Below are 23,531 nucleotides of genomic sequence, written 5' to 3'. Positions count from 1 at the left end.
GACGTTCCTGATGATGGTACGTTTCAGTCTGTGCTTGTTAACCCTCTGTGTCAACTTCATGATAAACTCCTAGAAACAGAATAGCCAGGACGTAAAGACTTTGCAAGTGCAAGTGATTCATGCATATTGCCCATGCCTGGCTCCTAGGCTCTTTCCTCTTCCATATGCTCACCTTCGCCATTATTGAATGGAATGGGATTCCAGACCCTTTACCCTCCTGGGCCAGCTGTGGATTGAATGAACAGACTCTGTTCCTCCACCTAGGTAGTTTGCTTGACGTGACATCCACTTCTCCCATTACTGTGGTTTCATGTCCTCGGTAGTCTTGTTGCTTTCTTTCAAGGTCCTTTGCGTGCTGTCCAGTGAAAAGAAAGACCTGTATGATGGCATAAAACAATACCTGTGTGTCAAGTGTCCGACCCCAAGCCAGTGTGTCGTGGCACGGACCTTAGACAAACCCCAGACGCTGATGACCATTGCGACAAAGATTGCCCAGCAGATGAACTGCAAGATGGGAGGAGCCCTCTGGAAGGTGGAGACAGGAGTACGTTGGATTTCATTGCCTTCTCTTTATTTCACTTGTGTTCAGTGGAATTTAAGACTCAACCATCTTAAACGCAGTTGCTTAATTGTGCTTCTATTGTGTTCTAACTCAATGTCTTACCTTTTTTAAAAAATTTCAGTTACAGAATGCGATGTTCATTGGTATCGACTGTTTCCATGATATTGTAAATCGGCGGAAGTCAATTGCAGGCTTCGTGTCCAGCATCAATCAGGAATTGACGCAGTGAGTGGGCGTAGGCAGACATTGTGTAGATGGCAACTAGCTGTAGACCAAACAGGAGAGGTGGGCCTAACTAATGTTTGTTGACGAGGGCCATGGGCAGGGTATTCTCTTCCTCTTCTGGCAAAGTTATGCTCCAAATACATTTGATGTGGAAGGGTCTATATCATTTTTCTGTTGCTGCTTAACAGATGACGACAAACATGGCAGCTTAAGAGGACACTCCTGTGTCTGCGCGAAGGTCTGTCAGGCAGCCATCAGGTTGGCCATGTTGGCCAAGCCACATTCTCCTCTGGAGGCTTGAGGTCCTATTGCAAGTGCACATCCTTGTGGTAGAATCTTTTTTTTGTTTTGTTTTTGTTTTTGGTAGATGAAGGACAGAGGTCCCCCTTTCCTTGCTGGCTGCCAGCTACAGGCCTGTTTCAGCTCCTGGGACTTCATCCATATTCCTTCTCGAATGCCCTGCTCCCCCAGAGCACACAGTCCTTGTTCTGCTTCAAATCTCTCTTCCCCCTTCTGCTATCTTGCTTTTTCAGGGGGTTATGAAATTAGATAAGGTCCATCTGGAAAATCTTCCCTAAAGCCAACTGTGACATAGGACATAATCACAGGGGCGATACAATAGTCACAGATTCCAAGCGTTAGATTTCTGCTCACTGGGGGCTCTGATGATCAGTGAGTCTCCCCATTAACACACGGGGAAGGACTCAGGCCCCACATGGGGAAGACAGACCTAGGAATACAATCAGAAGCCTATAGGTACAGGATCTGCTCTTCACAGATCTATATGTAATGGATCTGCCGAAGAACATATGCTTCCATATCTCATGTTTCTCCCTTGCTCCAGGGATACTTTTGTTTTCTGTGCTTAGAGTAGAACCTACCTTCAAAGGAGTTTGCACATTCTTCAGTTTAGTTTCTTGAGCATTAGCATGTGTATGACCATCACCAATCACTGTTATGCTTCCTGAGGATTTACTAGCCCCCTTGGTATAATTACAGAGTATTCTTTAAGGGGGTCCATTTTTATTTTCATGAATGGCATCAATTATTCCAGTCTAGTTCCAGTTCTAGTTTAATATAATATTGGTTTGCTTTTATGGTGGGAGGGCATGTGGAAAATAATGTTTCAATCATGGAAAGAAATTAAGCTCTCATTCGGTTCATTTTTAAATTTTTAATTCTTTTAAATTGGAGTTCAATTTGCCAACATAGAACACCCAGTGCTCATCCCGCCAAGTGTCCCCTCAGTGCCCATCACCCAGTCACCCCAACCCCCACCCACCTCCCTTTCCACTACCCCTCGTTTCCCAGAGTTAGGTGTCTCTCATGTTTTGTCACCCTCACTGAGATTTTCACTCATTTTCTCTCCTTTCCCTTTATTCCCTTTCATTAATTTTTATATTTCCCAAATGATTTCATTCAGTTCATAAATAATTTTGAACCCTTGCTTTTTTTTTTTTTTTTTTTTTGCTTTTTTTTATGGTGAAAAAATTTATATTTAGATTTATAGTTGGCTGGACTCAGTTTAGATGATCCCAATTTTGTTGGCAACATCCAAAGCTCATAATCAGGAGCCAGTCGAACATATGCTTTCTTCTCTCCATCAGACCTGATCAAGGTGTTGACCTTCGCCACATCAGTGTCATAGAGCTTCTTTACAGCCTGTTTTATCTGGTGCTTATTGGCCTTGACATCCACAATGAGCACAAGTGTATTGTTGTCTTCTATTTTCTTCATGGCTGACTCAGTAGTTAAGGGGAACTTGATGGCATAGTGATCAAGCTTGTTTCTCCTGGGGGCTCTCTTTCGAGGATATTTGGGCTGCCTTTGGAGACACGGGGTCTTGGGTCATCGGAATGTAGGTGACGTGCAGATCTTTTTTTTTTTTTTTTTGTGACTGCTCGCCTTTCACCACTTTCTTAGCTTTCAAAGCCTTTTCTTTGGCTTCAGCTTTGGGAGGGGCAGGGGCTTCCTTCTTCACCTTCGGCGCCATCTTCATGAAAGGGCGAACCCTTGCTTTTTGGCACAACGTTTCCGCTGCTCTGTTCTCAGCATTTGAACATACCATGATTTCATCTTGTAGACTGTAAATTCTGGGGAAAAAAAGCAGACAAATGTATTATATCATGTCAGGTCATTGCAATAGTTTGAAGCAATTAAAAAAACAGGGGATAGAAACTTGAGACCAGTATTGCTTGATCTGTTGGGAAGTGGTCAAGTAAAAATTACTGCTCCAAAGCAGGTGGTTCCCATAAAGCATGATTATGGATGAACCATTTTTTTAAGACCTCAGCTTGGAAGCAGGAATCTCCAGGAACACTGGCTATTTATTTTGGGTGTCCACCATGAGACGGCAGTAGTCCTGCACATTGAAAGTGCGTGTAATTTGTACCAATGTTAGTGAATGCTTCCATATTCCTATTTGTGTGCATTCACAATTTTAATAAATGCCTAGGGTACTGGAAGAGACCAATGCTTCGATCTCTGCAGAGGCATCAAAGAATGGATTCCTGATTGGATCTTCAGCTACTCATAGTGACTCCCCCCTCCCCGCCACCAGAGGTCCTAGATTAACTCAGGATGAAAAATAAGGGAATTTTTAAGACTCCTATCTCAAACTGACAGCTTATTTTTCTCCAAACAAGGTGGTTCTCTCAGTGCATTTTCCAGGAATCGGGGCAGGAGCTTGTGAACGGGCTTAAAACCTGCTTGGAAGGTTAGTGTCCCATCAAGATTGGTGTGCCTGACTCCATCTGGGTAGTTGTCTGCAAGTGAACACACTGTCCCCCCGGAGACGTCTGGCAATGCCTAGAGATGCGCTCCATTGTAACAGCTGGGATGGAGGTGCTACTGGCCTCCAACTAGCGGGTAGAGACCAGGCATGCTACAGAAGACAGCAACACCCATTCTGCCCCCACAAAGAATTATCTGGCTCAGAATTTCTGTAGTGGTGCTGTTGAGAAATGCTGAGCTCACGTGAAGACCAAAAGGCAGTGAACGTGTCCTGGAGGCTACAGGATTGAAAGAACATGAACCTAGAAGTTGTTACAAATAGCAGTGGCCAGTTGGTTCTGAGTTACGGCTTATTCACCCGTGTTTCTGGTTTCCTTCCAGCTGCCCTGAAGCTCTGGTGTAAACATAATCAGTTTCTACCACAAGCTATCATTGTGTATCGGGATGGAGTTGGGGATGGTCAGCTTCAAGCACTGATGGATCATGAAGTCCCACAGATTGAGTCCTCCTTAAGATCTGTGTACCCTAAAGACTCTGGGTATATAAATTGTAAAGTGCAGATTTTCTAAACTCTACATTTCAGTCTTTGAAAGGAATATCACAGTTATGATCTGTGAATTAAGAGAGAGAGCATGGCACAGAGGGCATCAGTTGCTGGATGGGGAATTCATTCTTTGACTTTCTGGTCCACACCCAAGTCAGAGGACAGAGCAGAACTAGAATGTTCCTGATTGTATCCTCCCCAGGGAACCCCTAAGAACCTGTAACTTTTTTCTAATCTCCCTGGAAGCCTTGATGTAGGAGGGCTTGTTAAGCTCAGGTACTTATTAAAATCCATAAACACAGCCTGGTGATGGTTTGTGTTTAGGCAACTTCTTTATTCTGGAGTTTTGTAGGTCCTGGGGCTGGGGAATGCCTCTCCTCTGCCTCCTCTGCTTGTCACTGGGGCCTGGTTCCCACCACAGATAGGAGCAGCCCCAACCTTGTGAGGAAGTTCTTCCCCCTAAGATATGAGTGGCTGTGAATAGAAACCTCTCTTACTGCTTAGGTCAGGCTCATGGAGCTAGGACAGTAAAGTTGGTGTGTGGGGGGACTATACCTTCTGCAGATTCTTCTTAAGGAATCCTGTGTGTGTGTGGTGCTTCAATACTCTGAATGCCTCTAGGACAACAGTACATCTGTCATTACTTTTAAGGGTCAAACTAACTTTCATTGTGGTGAAGAAACGAATAAACACCAGATTTTTTGTGGAGTCTCAAGGAAGACTTCAAAACCCACTTCCAGGAACAGTTATTGATGTGGAGGTGACCAAGAGGCAATGGTAAGCCCCCCCCCCCCACTTTTATTTAGAGATTCTCTTTTATTCAAATAGAAATAGAAACTTTTTAAAAAAGGTTTGCGTGGTTTGGTGGAGAATAGATTGACCTAAAGACGGTTTAAAAATTACACGAACAGATACACATGGGATTCTAGAGGTTTCTATCTTCCTTTTTCTCTTAGAATTTAAGCCTATATTGTAAACATACTGAGATTCTTCAGTTGTTAGGAGCAATGGTAGAACTTCTGGTCAAGCAGAGATTTGTCGATTGTGCAAATGAATTAATGTAGAACCCTGGATGGGAAATGAAACAGGACCCCTTCATACCAGCAGACAGGGAGCAAGGAAGGAAAGACAAGCATCGATCAATCTAGTAGAAGACAGGAAAGGGATAAAGGAAAAAGCAGGTGGGAAAGTAGGATTAACATAAAGCATAGCCTAATACACATAAGAAATCCGGTATCTAGGGAACCCTGGATGGCACAGCGGTTTAGCACCTGCCTTTGGCCCAGGGTGCGATCCTGGAGACCCGGGATCGAATCCCATGTCTGGCTCCTGGTGCATGGAGCCTGCTTCTCCCTCTGCCTATGTCTCTGCCTGTGTGTGTGTGTGTGTGTGTGTGTGTGTGTGTGTGTGTGTGTGACTATCATAAATAAATAAAAATTTAAAAAAAGGCCGGTATCTACAAAAACCTGGTGGATCTTGCCAATTCTATTAGGGGGTTTGAATGGGTTCCGTTGATCCTCCGGGAGGGGCATAAAACATCCATCCCTAGAACTCTGAGTTGAGTTTCCCTGTGGCCAGATCCAATGTGTCAGTTTCAAGTTTCTGCATCAAGGCGTCAGCGCAGATGCTTCTATAGAAATCTCATGAGCATTATTACATGGGTCAGTGGTTGCATTGCCCTTTATGGACTTGCTTTCCCAAATCCTCCCCCCACAGTTAAGCAGGCTTCTAAGTATAAAGGAAACTCTGTACAATGGATTTCTGTCCATTTGTCTCACATCAGATAGTAGGTTTGCAATGTTCTTTTTCTTCTGAAAATAAGCTATAGTCTATATTCATGTGTTCTGTGATTCCAGGTATGATTTCTTTATCGTGAGTCAGTCTGTGAAAGACGGTACTGTCACTCCCACTCATTATAATGTCATCCACGACACGGTTTGCTTCACCCCAGATAGGATACAGTATCTCACTTACAGACTATGCCACATGTATTATAATTTGCCGGTAAGTATTTTTATATGGATTTCCCTTTAGATCTCAAAGATTGTTCAACATTAAATCTATACTTTTTGAGCCATCTGAATTGATATCTCTGAAACATTAAGTTTAGATGGAAAGTTTAAAGAAATCCTTGTTGTTGTTCTTTCTGCTGAAGGGTGTCATTCGAGTTCCTGCTCCTTGTCACTATGCCCACAAACTGGCTTACCTTGTGGGCCAGAGTATTCATCAAGAACCACACCATTCCCTGGCAAGCCGTCTCTTTTACCTGTGACCAAGAGAAGAAAGCCTGATGACATGTTGAAAACCAGCATTTGTAAACTTTTTCTTTTTAAGCTGTACTTCTGAAATGCCTTCCTAGATGCATAGTTATATATATATATGTATATATAAATTTTTTTTTGAGAGAGAGAATGAATAAACTGGGAGGGGCAGAGAGTGAGGGGGGATCAGATAGAATCCCAAGCAGGCTCCCACTCTTAGCTTGGAGCCCAATATGCGGCTTGATCTTATAACCCCATGATCATGACCTGAGCGGAAATCAAGAGTTGGACGCTCAACTGACTGAGCCACCCAGGTGCCCCAAGATGCATAGTTTTAAATTCTAATCATTCTTGATAGCACATGGAAATTCAGAGTGGTGTGTCACTACTACCACTGACTTAACATAACCCTTCTAGTTTCCAAGCAGGAAAATGGACCACGAGGGCTGTGTCTTTCAACTCAACCTTTGAAATGTGTTACCATGACTATGATTGACCACACTTGAACATGTGGCACTTAGAGCAAGCTACTCCACTCATCGTTGAGATTGGGCATTAGTCTCATGAACAAGTAGACTGGAAAAATGACATCTTTTTTTTTTTTTTTTGAAAAATGACATCTTTATGAAACCTTCATGTTTAAAGGGACAACAATGCTCTAAAAGGCAAAATGAAATGATTTATTTGCTACCTAAAACTTTGTAGGAAAGGAATAACCTATGTATGTAGTATTGGTTATTCTTCAGGGTAGGGTGGAAATTTGCACGTTATCTTTGGTGGAGCTGTAATAAGGAGAGCCTTGCAATTTAAGAATTGGCAGTTCTTGGAACACTGAAATTTCACTTTTTCTACAAAGAAGGGAAATGTAGAGTTCTATTAGCACTTCTGTTTCATTCATTCTCTTGTGTGTGTTTCAAATGTGACGTTACTGTTAGTGCCATAATCAGAAGAGTCTTGGATAATTTGTTAAAATGCAGCTGTTAGGTTTTCTGAAAACTGATACTTCCCCCCCCCCTCGCTTTTTAAAACTATCTTTAAATAGATTCAGGAAACAAGATGTAAACCTTTGTTTTCTTACACTCCCAAATAAAATAGTATTTTGGTGACTGGCAGGGAGTAGATCAGCTTCAGGGATCCCAAAAAGGGTATGTTTATAAACAGTATAATTGTTTTGATAAGTCAGTCAATTTAGGTTTGCAATTTGAACTAGCCTTATGAGAAATAAAAACAAGTCATTTAAAAACATAATGTAATCCAGGTAACTTCTTAACTACCAGAACTGGCCTCATAATGATAAATGGAATACTGATGGATCCATAATTAAAGATAAGGCAACATGTTCTTTTCTGAATTTAACTTGTGATAATATATTCCTAGAGATCTATAAAGAAATAGGAACAAATTCGGGATACCTGAGTGGCTCAGTGGTTGAGCGTCTGCCGTTGGCTTAGGGTGTAATCCCGGAGTCCTGGGAACGAGTCCCACATCGGGCTCCCTGCATGGAGCCTGCTTCTCCCTCTGCCTGTATCTCTGCCTCTCTTTGTCTCTCATAAAGAAAGAGAGAGAGAGAGAGAGAGAGAAAGAGAGAACAAATTAAAAATGGTTACTAAAACTTTCTGAAGGTTTCCCATATGTACAATATAAATCATTAACACTATACAAAAACTTCTAGATTTACAAATTTATAATGATGATGTGATTCAATGAAGGTCTTCATGTTAAAAATAATTGAATCAGGTCTTGTTATTTTAAAAACCTATTCTGGTCTTCAGTCTCCTTAATCTACAGACTAGGAAAAAAACACTGTTGGTTTTCTAAGATACATGGAAATATTTTTGTGACTAAAGCACTATCTGAATTTATTCCCCCCTTACTAGCACTTTATAAATTAGGAGAAGGTGGCTGATAGTCAACATTTCTAGGAGAGAGCCTGATCGTCCCAAAGGCTTATAAACTATATGTCTATAATGTATCATAGTGCCTAGTTTCACATTGCTTGAGTAGGTTGAGAAACTAATTTTTTTTTCAAGATTTTAATTTATTCATGAGAGAGAGACAGACAGACAGACACAGGCAGAGGGAGAAGCAGGCTCCATGCAGGGAGCCTGACGCCGGACCTGATCTCAGGTCTTCAGGATCACACCCTGGGCCGAAAGTGGCACTAAACCACTGAGCCACCTGGGCTGCCCTGTTGAACTAATTAAAGATCTTTCAGGAATGGATTTGGCCAAACTAGCAATGGATTATATAAGAAAATTGAACTTCCTGACTCTGGCAGTTGTGAATATATATATATATATATATATATATATATATATATATATATATATATATAAATTTATCAAACCTCCTACTGATAAGCACAGTTCAGAGACCAGGACAAAATTCCAGAAAAGGATGTTGAACAGCTTTGAAGATAGGGCGAGGCACAGAAGAACATAGCACCAATATCTAGTGTAAGGAAATCTAGAGCGATGACCCTGTTTGTTACGATCTTTACCAACTGCTGTTGGAAATAATGTTGGCTTTCATCACTGTCATGTTAACTGCAGATTCTAAGAGTCCATCATTGGGTTGACAGTCTTAATTTTTATTTTACTGAGAGTCTTTATCATGAATGGATGTTGAATTTTGCCAAATGCTTTTTCTCTCTCTGTTGAAATGATGGTGATAATTCAAGTCTAGCACTATGGCAATGCCTGTATCAGTTTTCTTTGCTGCTGTAACTGATTACCATGAACCTAGCAACTGCGGACCTCACAAATGTAATATCTTAGTTTTGCAGGTTAGAGGTCTGGCGTGGGATAAACAGGTCAGCAGTGTGTTTCTTTCTGGAGGTGCCGGGAGAGAATGCGTCTCCTTGCATTTTCCACCTTCTAGAGGCTGGCTGTATTCCTTGCCCCGTGGCCCCTTCCACCCTCAAAGCCGGCAGTGGCTGATTAATTCCCCTGTCCTTTCTAACACTGGCCCTTCTTCCCCACTTTTTCTTTTTTTCTTTAAAGATTTTATTTATTTATTCGAGAGAGAGAGAGAGAGAGAGAGAGAGAGAGAGAGAGAAAGGCGGAGACAGGCAGAGGGAGAAGCAGGCACCACGCAGGGAGCCCGACGTGGGACTCAATCCCGGGGCTCCGGGATCACGCCCTGAGCTGAAGGCAGACACTCAACACTGAGCCACCCGGGTGTCCCCTTCCCCACTTCTTTTAATGACCCTTGTGATGATGGTGGGAACACTTGGATAAGCCAGGATCATGTCCCTATTTTGTTAGGTGATGCGCAACCTTAGGTCCATCCGCAATTTTTCTTTTTAAGAAAGGCAGATTGCCACACGAAGTGCTTCGTTTGGACGTGTCTGGAGTCTTGGAAGAACACAGGAAGGACTACCCTGTGATCTCTTGCAGAGGGACCCTGTGATCTTGTTTGGAGGTTCTAGCGGGGGAGCACAGCTACTCCTATACCCTCTTTTTTTTTTTTCTACTCCTGTAGCCTTGCTGAAAGAACAGTCCTCCATGGGGGAAGGTCGTCCTCTCCCACCAAGCGCACAGCTTCCCTAGGGATGCATATGGAGCAGTGCGGCTGGAAGGGGGCACCTGCCTAGCCAGCCAGATCAGGGGAATCATCAACCCTGGATCAATGGGTGACAGAGGTCCCAGCCAGATTGCCCTCACAGCCCAATCTGCAACTTTATTTATTTTTTTAGAAAGATTTTGACACAAAGAGAACACAAGTAGGCAGAGGAAGAATCAGGCTTCCCGCTAAGCAGGGAGCCCAATGTGGGGCTCAGTCCCAGGACCCTGGGATCATGACCTGAGCCGAAGTAAGCCTAACCAGTTGGTTAGCGACCTGGTTGGCCACTCTTGTGCCTCCCACCCCCAAATCTGCAACTTTAATTATCCTTCCTCATGTAAGGCAACATCTGGGCAGATTCTAAGGATTAGAACAGGAGCATCTTTTGGGGAAGGTGGGGAGGGGCAGAGGCATTATTCTGCCTCTCAGACCTTGCCCAGGAGTGTCAGGGTGCAAGGACCTACATATTTGAATGTAGGAACCCCTCCCTCCATAGGGATCTAGGGAGAGAAGAGAGACTTGGGGGAGCCCCCTGCTGGAGGCTCAGAGGACGGAATCCTTAAGTGCCTGCACTGGGTCCAGAGCTCCTTCCCCCCTTGTCCCCTTCACTCTGCACTGGTGACAGCTGAGCTGCCCCAGGTGGAAGATTTGTGGGAGACCCCTCAGCTCTGCTCCACTCCCTCACTCACCCAGGTGTCTGTTCCAGCCGTTCCTTCCCCTGCTGGGGTCTGTGGCCCAGGCAAGGGCTGACTCAGCTACCCCCAGTGTCCAAGAGCCCAGGACAGATGGCCACCATCGCTGGCACTGGAAACAGCAACGGCATGGGCAATCAGGGAGCACCTTGGCTGCAGCCACCCCCCGGGGCAGTGTTCCCAAATTGCTGATCCACAGAATTGCAACGGACTCCTAGGGATCTCAGAATGATTCTTGGGTTCCAGGTCATGCAGCCTGGGCTCTTTGGGTTCTAGTCTGGCAATGAGGTTGGTTGTTACCTCTCGTGTCCAGACAGCTGCTTGGTGTCTGCGTTTTGCTTGAGGCCCACAGGAGAAAAAGACAAAAAACCTGTGGGCTGCTCGTACTTCCTGCCCACAGCCTATCTCATCCCCATCGCTCAGTGGGCAAGTGGTGGCTGCTGAGTTCAGGGGAAGTGTGGGGGGGTGGGTGGCGTGTCATGCTTGGCCTTCTGGTCCCCTGGCACAGGGTGTGTTGCTGCACCCCCTTTCCTAAGGTCCTGAGCATGATCTGCTGACTCAGTGGTCCTCACCGCCTGGGGCTCTTGCTCAGAGGATCGCTCCTTCCAGCCCTGGAAGCATTGGTGTGGATTATTATGTTAGTTCCTGAAACCAGCTTCTCTCATGGAAAAACTTCAGGAACCCTCTCCCCTTGCTCATCCCCAGGCTCCGGATTCTATACTTGCACCCCTCCCCAAACTATAGACTCATCAATCCCTGGTTCCCTGGGTCCAATCTTAGGCTGAGAGTAATGGGCTTGTTCCAAGGAGGGCTCCAGTGGAACATCCACCGGACTTGCAGAGCCCCCCCCCCACGCCGCTTTCCCTCCTGGGTGAGAGGACCACTGTGCATTGTCTCTCTGCCCCCCAGAGAGGAAGGAACCACGGGGTGAGGTGAAGACCCGCCCCCCACCACAATAGGAAGCTGGTAGGTTTGGCTGGTCTGTCACCTGTCCCTGCTCTTTGTCCTTGGGACATTGTGAATCTGAATCTGCATCAGAATGTTCTCTGAGCTTGGGATCCCTCTGGGGACCTCTATGGGGATCAATGTGGAGGAAGAAGCTGGGCTATGGAGGCCACTTCATTGAGCTCAGGGCTTCACTGTGGAAAAGAGGTTGCATCCTGATAGGCTCCTGGGCAGAAAGGAAACCCCCGTCTGGGAGGAGGGAGCAGCGGAAGGGAGCATGGGGTGCAGTTCTCTCTCTCCAGGGTCCCCTTTCTGTAAGAGCCTCTGGCCCTCAGGAAGCAGGGGGAGCACCCTCCTGGGGCACAGCTTCTACTGGTTCTCGGCCCCCTACCCCCACCCACCTTGGAGCTCAAGTGCAGGACAAGAGAGATGTGCTGACTCCCCCACTCTCCCATTGAGTGGAGCAAGTGGGAAGCAGAGCTCCAGGGGTTTGTCCATCACAGCCTCGACCCCTCCCCCACCTCCTCCCTCTCTGCTCAGGTAATCTGCTGTCAAGGCATCAGGGGAGGCCTTGCCATTTCCTTCTTGTAGGAGGGGCATCACATGACAGTGACTCAGACTCCCCACTTTTGTGTCTCTCTCCCCTTATTTCAGGACGCCCAGCACAGTGTGTACTGTCTCGGGAATCTCAGGGTTGGGGTATCCTGGACAGAGAGGTACCTGCCTTGCACTGGGCAGGTCAGCACTTTTGGATCAGGAGGTCCAGGCTGGTATCAACAGCTCCCTGGAGCTGCCCCCAGAACTGTGATGCCCAGAAGTTCTTGGCGCCCACCTCATTCCACTATTATGGTTATATTTGCCTCTTTAATTAGTTGTGGAATGAACCAACCGTCTTCTATTCAATGGAAAACTGAGTCTATTTAGAATGATCTGTTCGCTGAACAGATGCAGGAAGTGACCTCTAAGGGTTCCCTGTGATTTCTATTCCTTGGGAAGTTGTCTTGATGACTCATCCCATGTCTTCAGTGACTGTAGGACTAGCCATGATTTTCTGCCTGGCTTCGGACAAGTAACCTAACCCCTCTGAAGGCAGCTGCATGCAGAGGTGACTAAACTCACTTTATACGTTTGGGCCAAATGGACAAAGCCTGGTTAGGTGCTTGGGATACGTGGGGGAGTGTGGAGGATGGGGGGTTCTTTGGAAGGACCTGTGAGGCTGTACAATGAGTGTGCCAGGAGGGCAGTGACACGGCAACACTGCTGTATATCCCACATGCCCTAGATTCTGGTAGAGACAGCCAGCCCCTAGACATCTATGTTTTAAGAAAAAATAGCAGGGGGATCCCTGGGTGGCACAGCGGTTTGGCGCCGGCCTTTGGCCCAGGGCCCGATCCTGGAGACCCCGGATCGAATCCCACATCAGGTTCCCGGTGCATGGAGCCTGCCTTCTCCCTCTGCCTGAATCTCTGCCTCTCTCTCTCTCTCTCTCTCTCTCTCTCTCTGTGACTATCATAAATAAATAAAAATTAAAAAAAAAAAGAAAAAGAAAAAATGGCAGGCACACAACATAGAACTGAGAAAAGAATGCCCATGGCAGAGGTTGGCTGGGGCTGGCTGGGATCATGTGGGCAGCAGCTCTGATGCGCGTGGCACCTCTGAGCTGTTCAGACGCTCAGGCCTGCTGAGCAAGCAGGGTTTGCACAGAGGACCCAGTTACCTGGGGCAGGCCACCAGCAGGCCGCCACGCAAATTTAGTGGACAGTAACGCGACACACTCCACGGACCTTACATGAATAATACTTCTCTCTGTCCTCACGAGTAATTCCAATTACTGTCACTCCTATTTTATTAATTTTTTTCATTTTATTTTTTATTTAAATTCAGTTAGCCAACTTATAGTATATCCTTAGTTTCAAATGTAGCTTTCAATATGTCACTCATAGTTTAGACACGAGCCATGGGCGCTCCTAGAGAAGTTTGTTGATCCGGCCCTGGGTCACATGGCGCGAAGGGCAGAGCTGGGCACAGAGCAGACTGTGCAGATTCAGACCTCACACTGTCCCCAGCATGGAGTGTTGTCCTCATTGTCCTGTCTCCAGAGAATCTCTGTCCTGTTCATCAGGTGCAACGGGGAGTGTGCAGCATGCTCTGGTGAGTAAGAACGTCACATCCTCTGCCTCCATGGATCCTAATTATTCTGGGGAAGATACACATAAAATAACCTCACAATGAATTGTCTCCTAATAGGAGACCCCTGAAACAGATCAGCTGGGCACAGCTCTAGTCAGGGAGATCTTGGGAGGCTCTCTGGGAGGGGGCTGAGTGTCCATCTGAAAGCATTCGTGGTAACTGGGGTGCAGCCTGAGTTATGGCTGGGTGGGCAGTGGGAGAGAGGATGTCTCCCTGAATGACCACTGGTCTGCTTGACTCCTAACTGTCGCAGAACCCGTGACATTCTAAATCAACTGTCCACATGACAGTTGCCCAAAGAATTAGCTTCATCTTCAACTGACCAAACCTGGGTGATGAGCAGCTAATATTAGCTAGGAAAGGGGCCTGCCAGGCTGGTGCTCTGGTGGCTTAATGGATGGAGTCTACAAAGCCCCAGTGTCTCGATGACCAAGGGTCTGACCCGCCCTCCAAGCAGCCAGAGCTAAGGCACAGCCCAGAATCGGCAGGGGCTCCCTGGCTCTGAGCGGGCACCTTCCTTCCTCCTTCCTTCCTCCCCAGCATCCAGTCTCTGCTGCACAAACTACAGTCACTCGACTTGCATCTACTCACTGATTTTGTACCCACAGGACCTTCAATGGAGTAGTCCATGGAGGTGATATTTGTGGCTCTACCCTGTTGTTTGGCCAGAAGTCCATTTGGATGCTGCCGAGACACTGCTGGGGACAGCCAGTAGATTTTCTTGACTACAGATGATTTTTTTGTGAATCCTGTGTTTGAATTCCCTATGATCTTCTCTTTTTGTAACGTAAGCCCTGATCCTGGAAGTACACTGACCACAACACGGTCGCTGTGCAGCTGGGAGAAGACCCTGGGAGTGCGATCGTTCATTGCTGGGTCACACTCCTGTTCTCCTTGTTCACCTGTGCCTGGGGAGCCAACTGAGTCCAGGCTGGGCCCAAGAGGGGCATTGCGATGTGGTGTGTGCTTACCACCCCCAGCAGAGTGATGCGTGGGGACGCGATTTTATTTGGATGACAGCACAGAAAAGATAATAGGACAGTGACCAGGAGCATGGGAGCTCGTGTCTGATGACTGGTATCCGATCATACTAGAAGCCACCTGGGAAAGTCACCTAAACCCCCTGTCCTCGGTCCCTGTCCTGTGACATGGGGCCTACTTACTAGTATTATGTTATAAAGCTTACTAAACTCCAGGTAATGCCGAAGGAAATGACTGGTACCTCGTAGTGCTGCATAAGTGATCCCATATGCCACGTCTGGAGGAATAAGCAAGAAATGCAGAAGTAGCTGCCTGCAGAGGGGTAGTGTGGACGGCTACAGGGCAGGAGAGGGTGGAAGGTGACCTTTCACATGGGCACGATGCTTTACCTCAGGGAGAATGTCTGCCATCCTCTCCTGTGATCCCCCAGCAGCCCCCCACGGCATACACGGGGCAGGTGCAGTCGCCCTCTATTTCGTAGTTCATGGCACTGAAGTTCAGAGATTTTTAGTAACTTGCCCAGAGTCATGATGTTGATGACAGATGCATCTGGGACAAGAAAGGAGTTGGTTCCCTGGGGACGGAGATCCCCGAACCCGGCCCCCAACTGAGTCCTGTGGATCATGTCCTGGACTCCAGACCAAGCGCTTCCCTCTCTCCGTTCCCCAAACTCTCTTGCTGCAGAGACACAGGAGGTGCTTGTGCCAAAGAAGGCATATGCTTGACTCAGCCTCCACCCAGAGGTTTCCTGAAAGGAAGTTCCTTGAAAGGTCAGGGGCTCCAATCTGTGTCCCTTCTCCCTCAGCATCTTCACACAATAGCTGCCCAAGATGAACTCTTGGGGGTCTGACCTGTGGTCTGTGTGGCTCCCACGTGGCTCAGAGTCCAGGCATTTCCAAGCCAACTGTCCTCATGACAGCTCTCTAGTGAGTTACCTTGGCCTTCACTGACTAACTCTAGATGAACAGTTGGTGCTGATTAATGAGGACAGTGATCTACTGGGCTAGTATTTGGTGGTTTAATGGAGGAAGCTGGCATGTCCCCCGCTGTTTACTTACTGATCTAAGCACCCGTCTGAGCAGCCTGGCCTAAGGTCTGGCTGAGGGCAGGCAGGGACTGCACTGGCTCTGAGTGGGTATCTTTCCTACTCCTCAATATGACAGAGTCTCTACAGACTCCTCATCCTTCTTAGTCTCCACAGTGGTAGCGGAGAGAGTCTCATGTTCTCTTAGAGGGTCACCACCAGGGATCCCTGGGTGGCGCAGCGGTTTGGCGCCTGCCTTTGGCCCGGGGCGCGATCCTGGAGACCCGGGATCGAATCCCACATCGGGCTCCCGGTGCATGGAGCCTGCTTCTCCCTCTGCCTGTGTCTCTGCCTCTCTCTCTCTCTCTCTCTTTCTCTCTCTGTGACTATCATAAAAAAAAGAAAAAAATCTAAAAAAAAAAAAAAAAAAGAGGGTCACCACCACTATGACACCCACCCCCCGGGACTCTGAGAGTCACCCAGGCCCTCCTCCCCTCTGTCACCAAATGTTCATTCCATCAACCCGATGGCACTATCCCTTCTCACTACTCCCCTAGGCAACACCCAAATGGCCAGGGACCCTGTCCACATCCATCCATGGAAATCCCACCATGAGATCCTAGTTTCCTTTCTTTTTTTTTTTTTTTTTTTTCCAGTTTCCTTTCTAAATCTCCAGATTTACACTGCTAATGTTTGGTTTTGGATTTTGACATCTACATCCAGAGGAGTTGACCTGTGACACCCCCCCCCCCCGCCCCATTCCTGCCGTGTCCATGCTGGGGTAGCATCAAAATGCTCCTAATCCCATGAAAGCAGTGTGGGAAGTTCCTCTGTGTCTGTTCCCTGGAAGAGTGTGTAGGAGACTGGCATTTCCATCTTCAATATTCAGTTGAATTCAGAGGAAGCCACCTAGGCTTGAAGTTTGCTTTGTGTGAAAATGTATTTTTTTTATATCTCGTTTTAAATTGTTTCTTATGCTACATATTATGCAGTGCAGACATCTTAAGTGTACAGTTTTATGGTTTCTTATAAACACACTTGCTGCCAACACCCAGTTTCCACATGCAGAGCGGCTCCAGCACCCTGGCAGCCTCCTGTAGAAGGACGTCAAAATCATTGCTAATTTATTAGGTTACAAGGATGAAATCAGTTACTCCATGAATATTCCAAGCACAATGATTACACATAGTTGGTGCAAAAATAGTGTGGCAGCACCCTGGGAAGGTAGTGGAGCAAGCGGGAGAGTTTCCACTGTGGGGGCCTGGGGCAGGGCAAGGAGGCCAAGAGAAGTTTCTCGGAAGCATTTGGCTTTCGCAGAGTGAACAGCCGCTGCTCCAGAGTGCAGTACCTACATTAATTCAGCGACTGCTTCCTTTGCTTCAAGTGCTGTTCTGTTTTTGTGTTTCATTTTACATAAAAATATTTTAAAGATCAAACTAGCAGAAGATAAATTCTGCTTCCTGTAAAAGCCTCCAGCATTAACTATAAAACGTTTCTCTGCAACTCAGGTGGCATTTGTACGGTTCACACACTCGGAGGCTGGCACTGACTTAGTTGGCTGGGACCCGAGGAGCAGTGGGGAGCCCTTGGTCCTTGGCCTCCTGTCCCCTTTAAGCTTCCAGACACTCTGCAAGTCCAGGAGCTCTGAGATCCCAGCCGACACCTGTAGGGCACTTCCTTTCCGGGTCTCTAAGCATCTGCTGTGCAAACGGGTGCAGGGCTCCCCCGCCCCCGCCCCGCAGAGGCACAGAGGAAGGGGGACTGCTTGGGGGGGTGTGCGGGACCCAGAAGGCTCCTCAGGTCCTGGAAGGTGACCTCGGGCCTGCAGGTCCCCAGCAGTCAGATCCGCGGGGCACTGGGTCTGTTTGTGGCTCTGAGGCTGAGGGTGTCACCCATCTGAGGAGTGAGTCTGTCAGTGTCCTCCAGGAGAGACTCTGCCTGGGCCTGGGGCCAGGAGCCCTCAAGCCCTGGGTGCCCTGGACAGTGAACTGGAGAGGCCGAAGGGGAGGCTCCAGACTCTGGGATGAAAAGCCTGAGTCCCACCCCTGGGCCTGTGAGGAGCAGGAGGTCTGAGGACATGGGGCAGGAGAGGTGATGTGCCCCCCACCTCACATGTGATGGGGCCGTGTGGCAACCTACACCACCAGGGTGCACAGTTCCCTGGAGGGCTTCCCTTTCTCCCCTAAGAATCTTCTCCACCAATGCCTTGCCTGTGCCTTTCAGCTTAAAAATGGTCATGCTGAAGTCATAAAAAAATAAGCTTACGGCTCAATGTGTTTCAGTGTGAAAAGGCACTACAGGGACACTGCTATTTAAAATGTGATGAAACCTAAGAAAAAATTAGAAAGTAATGAAACTGGCTATTTTTGTTTTATTAATTTAAAAAATCAGAAAATAGAAGAAACATAAGCAATTTGCCATTCATTTTCTTTACCATATCCAAAATGGGCATCGCACTACATGTCCTTTCACTTTGTGGGGTGTTTCATTTGATTGTTACATATATACTTGAAAGTCTATATAGAACTTTGGGTTGGGGTGCCCCAGGTCCTGTGCAGAGAGGCTGAGGGGCCCCCGGGGCTTGGGCAACTCCCAGCTGGGCTCGGACGCTGCGGTGTCGCCTCCTGGCCACCGGGCTGCCCTGCACCCGCGGGGATGGGGAGCTGGGCCGGCTGAGGGGCCTCTGTCCTCCCCACGGGCCGGAGCCTGAACTGGGAGGAGTCAGGGCTGTGCTCTCACATAAAGAATGGACCAGGCATCAGTTTCCAGGAGAGATGTCCCCAGGACACCCTTCACTTACCTGCGCTGGTTCTTCCCACCCTCCTGCATCCCTTGGGCAGTCACGTGAAGGGTGGCCCCCGAGGGGCCCCCTTTGGGTTTGTTCCTTTTCCCAAAGTGCAAAGACAAAGTCAGGGGAGCAGCAGAAAACACGAGCACTTGTCTGCCTCTGCTTTTCCTCCTGTCTGCTCTACACGCCCGTTTCCTCCTCTTCTTCCACCCCGTCAGCTTTCACTTCCTTCATTCCATCTCTTGAGCCCAGGATGAGGGAGCTTCTGATACCAGACTTCTGTGGGACCCGAGAAGAATTGGGCATGTTCTGAGCTCCCCCCACCCCTCCCTGGGGGCAGGAGAGCACCGAGCAGGGCTGGTGCCGGGGGCAGAGCCAGGCTTCCGGGGCCCCTCCAGCATGGGGACCCTGCCCATCTCACCTCACCCTCCCACCCCCCTCCCACTACCCAGGGCTGCTCAACACCATTCAGATGGTGCAGACCCGGGTCGGAGTCAGGGTGATGCTGGGAGAGCAGGTGAGGGGGGGCAGTGGTGGGAGATTTGATAGACACCAGAGATGCGAGGACCTCCTGTCCCCAGATGGAACCGGGTCCTTCAGGAGGACAATCATCCAAAGAGGGAATGGGGAAGAGGTGCAGAGGAAGCTTATGGGTAGGGAAGAGAGAAAATGGAAAAGAGATGACGAGATAAATCACTGGCAGTTTTGCTCCCTCTATCCAGCCTTCATGCAAAGTAACCCTCTGCATGGACCATAGCAGGAGTGGCCTGGGAGGGGGTGGCCTTAGGAGAGGACAGGGGACAGTCAGGGCTGAGGTGAGAGTACCTAGGGTCATGGCCCAGAAGATTATGTCCCTGACCCTAGAACTCAATTCTGTCCCAGGAAAGACCGTGATGGCTTCACCTCTGCCATGAGGGACTGGGTTTCTGATCCTCACCACACTCTTCCGGCTCTTGGGTTTCATACTGTGGCCTGGAATGAAGGCCTGTGTCATCTTGTCTTTCCAAGAAGGCAGCCACCATCACCATGCATTTCCATGTGGGATGTTGCCTTCCTCAGTACCCACGACTCACTGCTTCCCTTCTTCCTATCTCTCCTGATCAGTGTTTGCTTCCCTTCTCCTGTCACCTCCACCCACCAGATGGTTCTCTGACATGAGAGCAGTGGAAGAATGATCATGGGTGTGCTGCCACCCTCCATAATCAATCAATTGATCAATTCACCAATTCAGCCAAATCTGGGGGCACTTGCCATCAGCCTGGGCTGGGCCCTGTGAAAGGGAATAGTAACCCATGCCACATACTGCATATCTGCCCTGTGCTGGGGTGACCTCAGCTACTTAGAGTTACTTAATCCTCAGAACAGCCTCTTTAAGTTTCCCAGACCCTTCGAGTGGATGAAATTAAAAGGAACTTATCCAAATTCCCCTAGTCTATAAGTGGTGTGAAAGGAGTACCAGAGCAGGTGTGGTACATAAACTCGGGTGTCTGCCAGCATTTGCCCTGAGCCCCAGTAGGACGGAGCAGGGTGGGGGGGGCTCTGGGCAGGCCCGAGGGAAGTTCCCAGGTGGGCCCGGGCCCCTGGTGTGGGGAGCAGGCCCAGCACTGTGTGGCTGGAATAGCAGGTCCTGACGGGAGCAGGGACTCTGGCTCTGGTGCTCAGAGCCTCTGTCCTGGGCCTGGTCAGTCCCAGGAGACCAGCTCTGCAGGTCCTTGAAAGGGACTGTGTGTCACCTTCACACAGGTCCCTACAATTACTGCCGCCCAGGGAGGATCTCAGGGTGCTTACACACAGGCCTCTGTCACTTGGAGGCAAGTGCAGATTTCATTCTGGTCCCAGGACTGGAGATCTGGGCGAGGAGAGGAGAGAAATGTGCTCCAGGCCGTGTCTCCCACCTCCCTTCTGCAGTGGGACCTAGGAGCAGTTGCAGGAGGCTGAGAGGGAACATTCCCTGTGCTGCCCGCTCAGGGAGCACCCATCACCCAGGGTCAGACCTAAGGGCGGCCCTGCTGGTGCTGCTGGGTGCTGCTCCATGACCTAAAGCTGCAGAGGGAGAGGGTCCCCAGCTCACAGAGATGCACTCTGTCTGCCATTCAGATGTATGGGACACAGTGCGTCCCACCAGACTGCCTTTGTCATGGGTCACCCCAAACCCGACCCAGTACTCCCCTACTGAGTTCCCAAGACACATGATCCAAATATAAGCAAGGCTTTGCTGCTTGGCAGAGGCAGAGCAGAAGAGAGCGGGTCCGGGGAGAAAGTAAACTTTAAATAGCAAAGCACATGTGATGCCTACACACATAATATCTCCTACTACTATGTCATTGATATGTGAAGAAAACAAGACAAGCCATCACACGTATTTGCCTCTTCTCTCTGATTTCACAACACCCTCCCCCACCTCAGTCTCCAAAGCAGCAGGTGTAACACGGCTGTTCCCGGAACCATCTTTCATTGATTCCCACCGGAGTGTAGTTCCCAACCTGGAGAGTCTTCACCCTCACTACTGCAGTCAAAAATACTCTCCACCCCCCAATCTTTAGGGACACAAGCATGAGCAGCAGGTTATTAGAGAGAGGGGCTCCCCTGTTGCTGCTACTCCAGCTGAGGCCAGGCTCGCTCACCCAGCATCACCCGCTCTTCCTTTGGGTCCTCATCCTTCCTGGGCTCTGGGAACTAGAGCCCTTCAACAGGACAGTGACCACAGTTGCAAACCTTCAGTGACAGAAAGGATCCCCCTTCACCTGGCACTTCCCCATCTCCATGAGATCATGACAGCTCTCATCTGCACACGGATCCACCTGAGATCCCAGCTCTGATGGACACACGCTGGGCTAGGTGGGGTCCAGGTGCAGCCCCTGTGCAGGATCACAGCCATTGCTCAGGGGAGCCATCTGTGGTAATAGAAATCTCCTCTGACTCACTGAATACGGTAGCCTCTGGCACATAACTATCGGGCACTTGAAATGTGGCTAGTGTGACTGATGGATTAACATGCTTCAATTTATGTATATTTAATGAATTGAACTAATTCATTAATTAGTTATAAACAGGCACATCTGGCTAGCGGCTATTCTCCTGGAAAGTGCAGCTCTAGGATCCAAAGATAAGGGAGATGTCATGTCCCTGCCGTGGGGGTTCCCACAGAGGAGTTTGCTGGCCTGATCTGATTGTTATTTGTAGATTGTCCTTGGGCAAGGAGAAGGGTGGGGCAAGACGGCAGAAGAGTAGGGTCCCCCAAGTCACGTGTCCCCACCAAATTACCTAGGTAACTTTCAAATCATCCTGAAAACCTACAAATTCGCCCTGGGATTTAAAGAGAGAACAGCTGGAACGCTACAGAGAGAAGAGCTCGGGCTTCTAACAAGTACAACTTGCTTTTAGCTACTCTGCAGTGAGCAAAATGACTAGAAAGAAGAACTCACCACAAGAGAAAGAATCAGACAGTCCTCCCTCCCACAGAGTAACAGAATTTGGATTACAGTTCAATGTCAGAAAGCCAATTTAGAAGCACAATTATAAAGCTACTGATGGCTCTGGAAAAAAGCATAAAGGATTCAAAAGACTTCAGGACTACAGAATTTAGATCTAATCAGGCCGAATTTTAAAAAATCAATTAAATGAGGTGCATGCAATCCAAACTGCAGGTCCTCACGACAAGGGTTAATGAGGTAGAAGAACAAGTGAGTGACATAGAAGACAAGTTGATGGGAAGGCAGGAAGCTGAGGAAACAATACAAAAACAATTAAAACATCATGAGGAAAGGTTAAGAGAAATAAATGTAAGCCTCAGAAGGAAAAATCTATGTAAACTTGGGGTTCCAGAGAGCGCTGACTGGAACAGAGGACCAGAAAGCGTATTTTAACAAATCATAGGCGAGAACTTCCTGAATTTGGGGAGGGAAACAGGCATTCAGATCAGGGAGATAGAGGTCCCCCCCTAAAATCAATAAAAACAGTTCAACACCCTGACATTTAATAGTGAAACTTGCAAATTCCAAAGATAAACAAAAGATCCTTAAGGCAACAAGAGAAAAGAGATCCCTAACTTATATGGTGAGAAGTATTAGGTTAACAGCAGACCTCTTCACAGAGACATGGGAGGCCAAAAAGGGCTGGCAAGATATACTCAGGGTCCTAAATGAGAAGAACATACAGCCAAGAATCCTTTATCCAGCAAGGCGCTCATTCAGAATAGAAGGAGACATAAGGAGCTTCCAAGATAGGCAGAAACTGAAAGGATTTCAGTGACCACCAAGCCGGCTCTGCAAGAAATATTAAGGGGGACCCTATAAAAGAAAGAGGAAGTCCAAAGAAATAATCCACAAAAACAGGGACTGAATAGGTATTATGATGACACTAAATTCATATCTTTCAATAGTAACTCTGAATGTAAATGGGCTTAATGATCCCATCAAAAGATGCAGGGTTTTAGACTGGATACAAAAAGCAAGACCCATCTCTTTGCTGTCTACAAGAGACTCAGTTTAGACATAAAACAAAAGGTTAGAGGGATCCCTGGGTGGCGCAGAGGTTTGGCGCCTGCCTTTGGCCCAGGACGCGATCCTGGAGAGCCGGGATCGAATCCCACATCGGGCTCCCGGTGCATGGAGCCTGTTTCTCCCCCTGCCTGTGTCTCTGCCTGTTTCTCTCTGTCTGTATGACTATCATAAATAAATAAAAATTAAAAAAAAACAAAAACAAAAACAAAAGGTTAGAGAACCATTTACCACACAAATGGTCCTCAAAAGAAAACAGGGATAGCCATCCTTATATCAGATAAATTAAAGTTTATCCCAAACACTGGAGTAAGAGATGAAGAGGGACACTATATCATACTTAAAGGATCTATCCAACCAGAGGACTTAACAATCATAAATATGTATGCCCCTAATGTGGGAGCTGCCAAGAATATCAATCAGTTAATAACCAAAGTTAAGACATACTTAGATAATGATACTTACACTGGGAGATTTCAACACATGCTTTCTGTAAATGACAGATCTCCTAAACACAACATCT

At 47.7% G+C, this 23,531-nt stretch overlaps 2 protein-coding genes across 2 annotated transcripts in view; one reads left to right on the top strand and one right to left on the bottom strand.

The window, feature by feature from the left end:
* LOC140597388 (piwi-like protein 1) overlaps window positions 1-7,681 on the top strand; it is a 125,207-nt gene extending 117,526 nt beyond the window's left edge. The window contains 7 exon segments of the mRNA XM_072745655.1: window positions 344-544; window positions 684-787; window positions 3,433-3,503; window positions 3,902-4,086; window positions 4,588-4,841; window positions 5,921-6,068; window positions 6,220-7,681. Coding sequence (XP_072601756.1) covers window positions 344-544; window positions 684-787; window positions 3,433-3,503; window positions 3,902-4,086; window positions 4,588-4,841; window positions 5,921-6,068; window positions 6,220-6,336 — 1,080 coding nt within the window. The 3' untranslated portion in view covers window positions 6,337-7,681.
* The window catches only part of LOC140597372 (uncharacterized), a 340,786-nt gene that overhangs the window by 313,073 nt on the left and 4,182 nt on the right, over window positions 1-23,531 (bottom strand). The gene's annotated exons all lie outside the window — the stretch shown is intronic.

Source organism: Vulpes vulpes, unplaced genomic scaffold, assembly GCF_048418805.1.
Source record: "Vulpes vulpes isolate BD-2025 unplaced genomic scaffold, VulVul3 u000000698, whole genome shotgun sequence".
NCBI lineage: Eukaryota > Metazoa > Chordata > Mammalia > Carnivora > Canidae > Vulpes > Vulpes vulpes.
This window is presented reverse-complemented; position numbering and strand designations above follow the sequence as displayed.